Here is a 12,799-nt window from a genome sequence, read left to right as displayed (position 1 = left end):
AGTCGTGATGAATATGAAGCTCATCAAGAGAGAGTGTTAGCCAGGATCAACAAGCACAATAACCAGCAGGCGCTCAGTCACAGCATTGAGGAGGGGCTGAAGATACAGGCCATGAACAGGTACGTGGCAGACGGCCAGACAGAGTAGCTGTTTTTCTGAACACGTCATTAAATACTGAATTCAGGTTTTGGAAAAGGTAAAATACAATAACAAATAGTAGGTATTCATGGTGACCTTTTCATGCAGGTATAATATATGCCTCCAGGCGTTAGAGGGTATTCCTTTTAATTAAAGTTCTGGAATTTTCTATTGTACTTTGACTTCTCTATCTAATTAGCATTCTTTCTTCTCCTCTTCATAGCAAAACTCCTTGAAACAGTTGCTGTGTCTGTCTCCAGTTCTTTTCCCGTTCTTTTGAACCTCTTCAGTTAGACTTTTATCCGCACCACCCCATCATTTTTCCTTTGTCAAAGTTATCAGTGACTTTCACATTTTGAGTCTTAACTACTGATTCTCAGACCTCATCTGGCAGTGTTTGACACAATTTCTTTCTCCTTGCTCTTTGGATGGTTTTCCTCATCTGGCTTTCAAGAGACTATATTCTCCTGGTGTCCTTTGTATGTCATTCATTAGCTTTTTTTTTTTTTTAAAGACAGAGACTCAAGCTATCGCTCTGGGTAGAGTGCCATGGTATCACAGCAACCTCCTACTCTTGAGTTTAAGCAATTCTCTTCTCTCAGCCTCCCAAGTAGCTGGGCTACAGGCGCCCGCCACAATGCCCAACTATTTTTTGGTTGTAATTGCCATTGTTGTTTGGCAGGACCAGGCTGGATTCGAACCCACAAGCTCTAGTGTATGTGGCTGGTGCCTTAGCCGCTTGAGCTCCAGGCACCACCTCATTAGCTGTTTCTTATTAGTTTTTTGTTTTTTTTTTTTTTTGAGACAGTCTCACTATGTCATCCTTGGTAGAGTCCTATGGTGTCACAGCTCACAGCAATCTCAACCTCTTGGGCTTAAGCGATTCTTTTGCCTCAGCCTTTCAAGGCATCCGTCATAACACCTGGCTATTTTTTTGTTGCAGTTGTCGTTGTTGTTTAGCTGACCTGGGCTGGGTTCGAACCCACCAGCCTGGTTGTATGTGGCCGGCACCGTAGCTGCTGAACTATGGGTGCTGAGCCAGACTTTCTCTTTTCAATACAAAAGTTGTCTCCAGATTATCTTATTTAGTTTCATGGTTTTAATTACCATCTGTATGCTGATGACTCCCAAATTTATATATCTAGCATTGACTTCTCTGAATTTTAGACTTACCTCCTGTTGGATATCTCATAAACATCTCAAATGTAACATTCTGAACTTGTAATTGTTTTTTTTTTTTTTTTTTTTAGTTTTCAAGATGACTTTATTATTTTTTTATTAAATCATAACTTTGTACATTGATGAGTTTGTGGGGTTCAGTATGCTGCTTTGATATACAATGTGAAATGCTTACATTGAACTAAGTAACACATCCATCACAATTACACTCATTTCTTAATAGTTTTGAAATGTACCATTGCATCATGCACATTAGGTGAGGTCTAAACCCTCCCATATCCCCCTTCCACTCCCCTCTCTCTCCTCTTCCCTTTTACTTTCTGGACTATAGTTACATTTTGCCATTGATAGGAATGTGTATGTGATTATATATTGATTTCATTGTAGTACTGAGTACTGAACTTATAATTCTTACCACCTACTTCTCTTCATTCTTGCATATTTCGGTTAGTGGCAACTCCATCATTTCACTTCCTTAAGCCAAAAACTTTGATATCACTCTAAAATCTCTTTTTCTCAGTCTTGGTGAATAAATATTTTTAGCTTTCTCCACGTCCAGAATGGTCCAGGCCACCACAGTCTTTGATTTGACGTACCGGAATAGCCTTCCCACTATTCTTTCTGCTTCCTTTGCTACCTACCTCTTTAGCCTGTTTTCAGCAGCCAGAGATTCTGTTAATTTAGAAGATCATAGTTCTTTACTCAAAACACTATAATAGCTTCTGTTCACATTTCCTGTTAAAAATCAAAGACTTGCATATCAAGTGCTATACAGAGTGTCCGACCCAGCGTAATCTGGGCACTTTTCCTTACTTCATCTTTTTTCCTCTTTGATGTTATTTTCTGATGTATTCAGGCCTCAGAGAGAATTATCATTTTCTGAAGTAGGGGATGCCAGTAAAGCCCCGTTTCAATCTAGTGGTTTTCACCTTGGCTAAAGATCAGAATCACTTGGAAAGCATTTAAATCTCAGAGCTTTAGGTATTACTCCAGACCAAGTAATAGGAGGCATTACTGATTTTTGGGTTCCATAGGTGATTCCAGAGTGCAACTATGGTCCACTGACTTAAAGGCTAAAAGGTGTGTTCTATTCTAAATATGTTACACTGACCAGTCTATCTATGAAAATAAAATAAAGTATTAAATGTGGAATGTATTTGTTTAAAGAATTGAATATTCCTATCAGTTGGCAGGACTTTTTAATGTTGTTCAATCTAGTCTTTTACCAGGAGTAAGAATCCCCTTTACAAAATTCTTTACAAATACATGTAGTCTTTTGTTTTGCTTGAACATAGGAACTAGAAAGCAGTAGGGCTGTGTGACAGGAGCACCTTTCATATATTGGCACCTTTTCTTTTCTTTTTTCTTGAGACAGCATCTCACTTTCTTGCCCAGACTAGAGTGCTGTGGCATCATAGCTGGCAGCGCTTCAAACACCTGGGTTTAAGTAATAATCCTCCTGCCTCAGCCTCCCAGGTAGCTAGGACTATAGGTGCCTACCACAGTGCCTGAGTAATTTTTCCTATTTTTAGTAGAAATGGGGTCTTTGCTTTTGCTCAGACTGGTCTCAAACTCCTAAACTCAAGCATTCCTCCTGTCCCGGCCTCCCAGAGTGCTAGGATTGCAGGCATAGGTCACCATGCCTGGCCTGTTGACAACCTTATTACTGCTTCCTTACTGTTCTTCACACTCACCAAGGATGCTTCTGCCTCAGAGTGTTTGTACTTAACTGTTTTCTCTTTCACAAACACTGCCCTTCTACATACTCCTCATGGCACTGTCCCTTGATTTCTTACCAGACGTCTGCTAAGTTCCCATCTTCTACCTCAGGACTCCAAACTACCTTAGCTTCCCTGCCTCATTTTTTCCCCACACTACTTACCATTCTTTGACATGTGTACCTGCTGCATTCAGCATATGAACCCCAAGATGAAAGAGGCTGTGTCAGTGTCATCGACTTTTACAAGACCAGTACTTAGAACCGTGCTTGACTTAAAGTAGCTGCTTAGTAAATAGTTTTGAATATGTAAATTTTGTTTTTAAGTGTTTCCTTTATATTGAATTACAGTTAGTCTCTGTAGGGCCAGGAGCTCAAGCCTGTAATCCCAGCACTCTGGGATGCTGAGGTGAGTAGGTTGCCTAACCTCACAGGTTTGAGACCAGCCTGAGCCAGAGTGAGACCTTGATTCTAAAAATAGCCAGGCGTTGTTGCAGGTGGTCCCAGCTGCTCAGGAGGTTGAGACAAGAGAACCACTTGAACTCAAGAGCTTGAGGTTGCTGTGAGCTATGACACTATGGCACACTACCGAGGGCAATAAAGTGAGACTCTGTCTCAAATGAAAAAAAGTTAGTCTCTCCTGTGTAGCAGTCTGGGCCTGTCTTCTGTCAAAGTACTTTGTGTTGTATTCTACATGTATTTCAGATTCTATGTCTAGTTTTCCAAATAAAGTACTTTATTATAGATACATGTTCTTAAAAGCTCTCTAAAGGCTAAGCTTTCACATTCTTAATTTCTTTATTGTTCCTCACATGACATTCAAGATTTATTGGTCATTCTTTAAAATAACTGTGAGGACATTTTGCAGAATTATGTAATAGATGTACTTTGATTAATGTAAGATGTATTAGGCTATTAATCTCCCTTTCTCTGAACATTATTCTTCACATGCTGTCTGCATTCACATTATCTAGCTCTGTCACTTCAATCCTTTTTTAGAAAGAGGTGTGGGATAAAAGTAAGATTTTTATAATTTATAGCCAACTAAAACAACTTTTGCTTTAATCGTGGAGTTTAGCAAATACTTAAATGTCCTTTTATTGTTACTGTTGAGGATTTGGGGGTGGGGAGGGGTGTGTGTTGGGTGTTTTAAGAGATAGGGATCTGACTTAGCCATTCAGGATGGAGTGCAGTGCCTCTATCATAGCTCACCGCAGCCTCAAACTCCTGGGCTCAGGTGGTTCCCCTGTCTTAGCCTAGCTGGCACTATAGCCACTGCCAGTCTTTTTTTCTTTTTTGAGAGGCAGAGCCTCACTCCATGCCCTGGGTGGAGTGCTATGGCATCATAGCTCACAGCAACCTCAAACTCTTGGGCTGAGCAATCTTCTTGTCTCAGTCTCTTTGAGTATCTGTGGCTATAAGTCTGTGCCACCATGTTTGGCTAGTTTTTCTATTTTTAGTAGAGACATGGTCTCACTCTTGCTCAGGCTCGTCTGGAACTCTGAAATTCAAGCACTCCCCATGTCTTGGTTTCCCAGTGTGCTAGGGTTATAGGCAAGAGCCACTGCGTCCGGCCTGGGCTATTTTTTTTTTTTGCTTTTTAAGAGACAAGGTCTGACTATGTTCCCTAGGCTGTTCTCAACCTCTGGCTTCAAGCAGTCCTCCTGCCTTAACCTTCTGAGTAGCTAAAATTAAAGATCCAAGCCACTCACTGTACCCAGGCCCTAGTTATTTTTGCTCCATTATTTTGGCCTGTTCATACCTTTTCTTTTTTTTAATGTGGTGTAAAAAAATGTAGCATAAAAATTTATCATCTTAACCATTTTTATGTTAAGTACATTCATATTGTTGTGCAATTAATCTGTAGGATTTTTTTCATCTTATAAAATTGAAACTCTATATCTATTAAACAGTAATGCCCCATTTCCCTCTTGCAGCTTTTAGTAACTACCATTCTACTTTCTGTTTCTATGAAGTGAGATCTTAAGAGTATTTGTACTTCTGTGACAGGCTTAGTTCACTTAGCATAACGCCATCAACATGTTCATATTGTGGCATGCAGCAGAATTTACTTTTGAAGGCTGAATACTATTCCAGTACCTGTATTTATATCTTTTTGAATCATAGTTTGTCATTTAATATGTTAGATAATCTTATCTCTCTCTCTTTTTTTTTTTTTTTGCAGTTTTTGGCCAGGGCTGGATTTGACCCCACCACCTCTGGCATATGGGGCAGGTGCCCTACTCCTTGAGCCACAGGCACCGCCTGATAATCTTCTCTTGATTTTGAAATGATCTACATATTTTATCAGCAGCATTTAATTTTTTTTTTTTAAGCAAGAGTTCTTAAGCATCTTTCCTAACCTGTAGGCTGCTATTTCATTGTTCTGACAATTAGAGTGACAATAACACTATTCTTGGAAGTACATGTTGCCCTTTCATACCTTTTTTTACATCATATTTACCTTTTTTTTTTTTTTTTTTTTTTTTTTTAGTATAGACAGGTGATGTGGTAGAAAGAATGTGGTTTTTGGCTCAGTGCCCATAGATCAGTGAATAGGGTGTCAGCCACATACACTGAGGCTGGCGGGTTCAAACCTGGCCCAGGCCAGCTAAAACAACAGTGACAACTGCAACAACAAAATAGCCCGGTGTTGTAGTGGGCTTCTATAGTCCCAGTTACTAGGGATGCTGAGGCAAGAGAATCGCTTAAGTTCAAGTGTTAGAGGTTGCTGTGAGCTGTGATGCCATAGCACTCTACCCAGGGTGACAGCTTAAGACTGTGTCTCAAAAAAAAAGAAAAGAAAGAATGTGGTTTTGTATCACATCGTTAAGCTCTATCCAATTATTAGTGATCAGATAAACATAGGTAACTTATTTCGTCTTGAACCTCAGTTTCTTTACTTTCTCAACTATGAAATAGTGGTAATGCCGACTGCCTTGACAGGCTGTTTTGAAGAATAAATGAGATTATACAGGGTGCCCATAAAGTTTGTGTACAATTTTCTATGTTAAACTATTTTAAATTGCACATGAACTTTATGTCCAACCTTTATAAACAAAGTACCATTAATTGGTTTTAATCTCTGAGCTTGTTAAAGAGCTGCTTCTATATCCATTCTGGTTATTTAGATACTGTCCCATTTTCCTCATTAGAATCATTTTGCATTGCTTTAGGAATTAGACTTTGAGGGAGGATAGCATGGTAGGAGTGCTGACTATCCTTTTAAAATAGTGTTTCCTCTCAACACGAGATTTCAATTACTAATATTTATGCAGTAATATATATTGCTCCTCAGTTTATAAGAGAGACTAACTGACATGAGCAACTTGATTTCCTCTAGCACTATCATAGTTGGAGATTTTAACATCCCTTTGGCTGTGTTGGATAGATCCTCCAATAAGAAACTAAGCAAAGAAATTTTAGACTTAAAATTAACTATACAATTGGATTTAACAGACATCTACAGAACATTTCATGCTAACAAAACTGAATACACATTCTTCTCATCAGCACATGGAACATCCTCCAAAATTGATCGCATCTTAGGTCACAAGACTAACCTCAGCAAATTTTAAAAAATAGAAATTATTCCTTGTACCTTCTTGGACCATCATGGAATAAAAGCTGAACTCAGTAACAACAGGAATCTGCAAACCCACACAAAGACATGGAAACTAAATAATCTTATGCTAAATGATAGCTGGGTCATAGATGAGATTAAGAAAGAAATTACTAAATTTTTGGAGCAAAACAATAATGAAGACACAAACTACCAGAACCTTTGGGATATTGCACAGGCAGTCCTAAGAGGGAAATTTATAGCATTTCAAGCCTTCCTCAAGAGAACAGAAAGAGAGAAAGTTATCAACTTAATGGGACAGCTCAAGCAACTGGAAAAGGAAGAACATTCCAATCCGAAACCCAGCAGAAGAAAAGAAATAACCAAAATTAGAGCAGAATTAAATGAAAATAAAAGAATTATACAACAGATCAATGAATCAAAAAGTTGGTTTTTTAAAAAGGTCAATAAAATAGATAAACCTTTGGCTAACCTAATCAGAATAAAACTAAAATCTCTAATTTCATCAATCAGAAATGACAGACGAGATAACCACAGACTGCAGAAATTGAGAAAATCCTTAATGAATATTACAAAGAACTGTATTCACAGAAATATGAAAATCTAAGGAAATTGACCAATACTTGGAATCACACCACCTTTCTAGACTTATCCAGGAAGGAAGTGGAAATGTTGAACAGGCCTATATCAAGTTCTGAAATAGCATCAACTATACAAAATCTTACCAAAAAGAAAAGTCCAGGACCAGATGGCTTCAGATCAGAATTCTACCAAACCTTTAAAGAGGAACTAGTACCTATACTACTTAACCTTTTCCAAAACATAGAAAAAGAAGGAAAAAAAAAAAGAAAGGGCAGCGCCTGTGGCTCAGAGGAGTAGGGCACCAGCCCTATATGCTGGAGGTGGCAGGTTCAAACGCAGCCCCAGCCAAAAACTACAAAAAAAAAAGAAGGAATACTACCCAACACATTCTGTGAAGCAAACATTACCCTGATCCCCAAACTAGGAAAAGACCCCAACAAGAAAAGAAAATTATAGACCAATATCTGATGAATATTGGTGCAAAAATATTCCATAAGATCCTAGCAAACAGAATCCAGCAACACATCAAACAAATTATACACCATGACCAAGTGGGTTTTATCACAGACTCTTAAGGCTGGTCCAATATATGTAAATCTATAAATACGATACATCATATAAACAAATTAAAAAGCAAAGACCATATGATTCTCTCAGTTGTTCCAGAAGAAGCTTTTGATGCATCCTTTTATAATCAGAACACTTAAGAAAATAGGTGTAGAAGGGACATTTTTTAAACTGATAGAGGCCTTCTACAGCAGACCTACAGCCAATATCATGTTGATTGGATATATTACCACTCAGATCAGGAACCAGGCAAGGTTGCCCACTGCTTTTTAACATTGTAATGGAAGTCTTAGCCATTGCAATCAGGCAAGAGAAGGCAATCAAGGGTATCCATATAGGGTCAGAGGAGATCAAACTTTCACTTTTTGCAGATGATATGATCATATACCTGGAAAACCCCAGGGACTCAAACACAAAAGTCTTAGAAGTGATCAAGGAATACAGCAGCATCTCAGGCTACAAAATCAGTACTCACAAATCAGTAGCATTCATATATACCAACAATAGTCAAGCTGAAAAAACAGTCAAGGACTCTATTCCCTTTACAGTAAGGTGACCAGACATTCTGCTTTTGGCGGGACAGTCCTGATTTTTAATAAATTGTCCCACGTCCCACGGCATTTTAAAAAAGTCCCGATTTTTGGAAAGAATGCACGACAAGCTAGGGAATAGCGGCCTGATTTTTGGAAAGAATGCATGACAAGCTAGGGAACAGCGGGAGGGAGAATGGGAAGGGAATATACTTTTCGGCTGCTGAAAAGGTTAGTGTAACTCCATTTGGGAATGAAGCGGTTAATGTAACTTCATTTGGAAATGAAAAGGCTAATGTAAACTCCCTCCTCCCCTCCTGGGCAAGGTCACCCAGGTGGAATCTGTACTAGAAGGAGACTGCTCCCTCCCATGCTTCTAGGCAAGGACAGTTAGCTCAGAAGGAACCAAACTCTCTGGAACAAACAAGTATCGCCCCCCTCTCTAGAGTAAGGTGACCAGATGTCCCACTTTTGGTGGGACAGTCCCAATTTTTAACAATTTGTCCCACAGCGTTTTTAAAAAGTCTGATTTTTGGAAAGAATGCACAACAAGCTAGGGAACGCTGGAGAACAGCAAGGGAATATATGGTTTTCAGCTGCCATGTGGCTATTTCACCAGGATATGAGTTTTATGTTATTTTTGTTAATTTTATAATGTTAAACTTTAATAATAACAAATAATTGTTGAGAACTGCTTATCAAAGTTTACATTGTTGTCAGGCCCCGCCCTCCCCCCCCCAATGGTGTCCCACTTTACCAATGTTAAAATCTGGTCACCTTACTTTACAGTAGCATCAAAGAAAATTAAATATCTAGGAGTGTACTTAACAAAGGACATGAAAGATCTCTATAGACTAGAGAACTATGAAACTCTGAGAAAAGAAATAGCTGAAGATGTCAACAAATGGAAAAACATACCATGCTCATGGCTGGGAAGAATCAACATTGTTAAAATGTCTATACTACCCAAAGCAATCTACAGATTTAATGCAATCCCCCTTAAAGCACCTCTGACATGCTTTGAAGATTTGGAAAAACTAGTACTTCATTATATATGGAAACAGAAAAAACTTCAAATAGTCAAGACATTACTCAGAAATAAAAACAAATCAGGTGGAATCATGCTACCTGACTTCAGGCTATACTATAAATCTATTATTATCAAAACAGCCTGGTACTGGCAAAAAAATAGAGAAGTAGATGTATGGAACAGAATTGAGAACCAAGAGATGAATCCAGACACTTATCGTAATTTGATCTTCAGTAAGCCTATCAAACACATAAATTGGGGGAAAGAGTCTATTTAACAAATGGTGCTGGGTGAATTGGCTGGCAACTAACATAGAAGACTGAAACTGGACCACACCTTTCACCTCTAACAAAAATTGACTCTAACTGGATAAAAGACTTAACCTAAGACATGAAACCATAAAGATTCTTGGAGAGAGTGCAGGGGAAACACTTGAAGAAATGGGCCTGGGAGAAAACTTTATGAGGACCCCCAGGGCAATTGAAGCAATACCAAAAATACATTACTGGGTTCTGATCAAACTAGAAAGCTTCTGCACTGCCAAGAACACAGTAAGTAAAGCAAGTAGACAGCCCTCAGAATTTGAGAGGTATTTGTAGGTTACATTTCCCACAAAGGTCTGATAACCAGAATCCACAGAGAACTCAAACTTATTAATAAGAAAAGAACAAGTGATCCCATTTCACTATGGGCAAGAGACCTGAACAAAAGCTTCTCCGAAGAAGACAGGCTCATGGTCTACAGACACATGAAAAAATGCTCATCATCTTTAATCATCAGAAAAATGCAAATCAAAACCACTTTGAGATACCATCTAACTCCAGTAAGAGTAGCCCACATAACAAAATTCCAAAACTATAGCTGTTGGCATGGATGTGGAAAAAAGGGAACACTCCTCCACTGCTGGTGGGAATGCAAACTAATATGTTCCTTTTGGAAAGAAGTTTGGAGAACACTCAGGGATCTAAAAACTGACCTGCCGTTGGATCCTGCAGTTCCTCTACTAGGAGTATATCCAATAGACCAAAAATCACTTTGCAAAAAAGATATTTGTACCAGATTACTCATTGCAGCTCAATTTGTAATAGCCATGTCATGGAAGAAGCCCAAGTGCCCATTGACCCATGAATGGATTAATAAATTGTGGTATATGTATACCATGGAATACTGTGTAGCCTTAGAAAAGATGGAGACTTTACCTCTTTGATGTTTACAAGGAGGAACCTGGACCATATTCTCCTGAGTAAAGTATTTCAAGAATGGAGGAAAAACGTATCCAGTGTACTCAATACTTCTATGAAACCAACTTATATATTTACTCACACTTTCTTACGAAAGATAGAACACAACTATAGCCCAGGATGAAGGAGAATGGAGTGGGAAAGGAGGGGAGGGGGGAAGTTTGATAGAGGGAGGGTAAATGACGGGACCACACCTATGGAGCATATTGTGAGGGTACAAGTCAAATCTATCAAGTGTAGAACATAAATGTCTTAACACAATAATCAAGTAAATGAGGCAAAAGCTATATTAGATTGATGTAAGCACGTCAAGTTGTATAAAAAAACACATTGTACCCCACATATGCATAAATGTATTCATGCTCTATGTGTATATGACTTAATTTAAAAAACTGTTTCCTTAAAAATTTCTAATTAAAGAGACATAATATCTTCCCTCAGGACTTTTACATTTTCATATTTAAAACGTGCTTTTCTTTAGACATAATCTCACAATGAACAAAATGATGAAAATATAAATAAGGATTTGTCAAGTCTTATAGTCTTTAATAAAAAAAATTTAAGTGGATAGAAACACTTGCTAAAAATGTTTGCCTCCGTGTGTGTGTGTGTGTGTGTGAGAGAGAGAGAGAAATTTTCTTTCAATGCCATTATTCAACTTGGAGCAGATTCAGTTGTCATGATTTTTTAGAATTCTGAAGTTCAGTAGCGGACACACATGCTTCCAGTTTGTTGGCTTTGCAGACCTAAAAGTAAACCTAAGCCGTCTTTTTCCTTCTAGATTACAGCGAGGCAAGAAACAGCAGATTGAAAATGGCAGTGGAGCAGAAGACAATGGTGACAGTTCCCACTGTAGCAATGCATCCACACATAGCAACCAGGAGGCAGGCCCTAGTAACAAACGGACCAAAACATCTGATGATTCGGGGCTTGAGCTTGATAATAACAATGCAACAGTGGCAATTGATCCAGTCATGGATGGTGCTAGTGAAATTGAATTAGTGTTCAGGCCTCATCCCACACTTATGGAAAAAGATGACAGTGCACAGACAAGGTAAGCATGTGTATTAGTTTCGTATTATCTAAACTCAATGTTTAATTTTTAGTGAAAAGGCATTTTTGATTGTTGGGGTTCAGTTGGGACATACTGGCTGCCTAGATTGTAGTACATGCCGCCTTCATGTACTTTCCACCTGAGGTTGCATGTCTGTGAGGAATGTCTTAGGTAGAAGAGGAAAAAGCCATTCACTGTTTTAGACAATCATACTCAAAGCCACTGGGCTCTGAAATTCCTGCTGGCAAGCATCACTGCTTTACTGCTCTATCTCCACAATACTGTCTGCTGTTAGAGGCAGATAAACATCAGATACTATTGAGTGGGTGACTGAATGGTATACCAGGCTTTAAAAATCCTGAGGTTAACACTTGCCTGCTCAGTCTTAAAAGCCCAGATATTTTAATTCTTAGATAAGAAATTTGCTCATATTCTAACTAGTCCTCTTGCTGTTGGCAGCGAGCAAATTTTGATCATTGAGGTTTGAAGGATATGTTGTTCTTTTTCTCTCCTAAGTGGTTTTTTTCTGTTTAAATTTTTTTTTGTCATTTTATAATGTATTTCACAGAAGGCAAGATAAGTAAAAACATTCATAGCCCAGCAGTCAGATAGTACTTTTTTTTTTCTGTACTTTTCAATAAGAACATTTTAGATTGTAAAGCAATAAAGTTTCTGATATTCTTTTGTTAATAATTGAGACATTTGGGCGGCACCTGTGGCTCAGTGGGTGGCGGGTTCGAGCCCAGCCCAGCCATACTGCAACAACAACAAAAAATAGCCGGGCGTTGTGGCAGGCATCTGTGGTCCCAGCTACTCACTTGGGAGGCTGAGGCAAGAGAATCCCTAAACCCAAGAGCTGGAGGTTGCTGTGAGCTGTGTGATGCCATGGCACTGTACTGAGGGTAATAAAGTGAGACTCTGTCTCTACAACAACAACAACAGAAAGATAATAGTAATTGAGACGTTTACATTTTACTTAGCTTTTAAGAAATGTAGGCGCTTATGGCTCAGTGAGTAGGGCACCAGGCCCATATACCAAGGGTGTGGGTTCAAACCCATCCCCGGCCAAACTGTGCCCCCCAAAAAGAAATAGCTGGGCATTGTGGTGGGTGCCTGTAGTCCCAGCTACTCAGGAGGCTGAGGCAAGAGAATCACCTAAGCCCAAGAGCTGGAGGTTG

At 38.9% G+C, this 12,799-nt stretch overlaps 1 protein-coding gene across 1 annotated transcript in view; it reads left to right on the top strand.

The window, feature by feature from the left end:
* Window positions 1-12,799, top strand: part of RNF2 (ring finger protein 2) — a 17,211-nt gene that overhangs the window by 3,198 nt on the left and 1,214 nt on the right. The window contains exons 3-4 of the mRNA XM_023510806.1: window positions 1-119; window positions 11,349-11,622. Of these exons, the coding sequence (XP_023366574.1) occupies window positions 1-119; window positions 11,349-11,622 (393 nt within the window). The remainder of the gene's footprint in view (window positions 120-11,348; window positions 11,623-12,799) is intronic.

Source organism: Otolemur garnettii, unplaced genomic scaffold, assembly GCF_000181295.1.
Source record: "Otolemur garnettii isolate 467f Iridium unplaced genomic scaffold, OtoGar3 scaffold00016, whole genome shotgun sequence".
NCBI classification, from domain to species: Eukaryota; Metazoa; Chordata; class Mammalia; order Primates; family Galagidae; genus Otolemur; species Otolemur garnettii.
The sequence above is the reverse complement of the archived record's forward strand: the minus strand, read 5'-3'. Positions and strand labels throughout refer to the sequence as shown.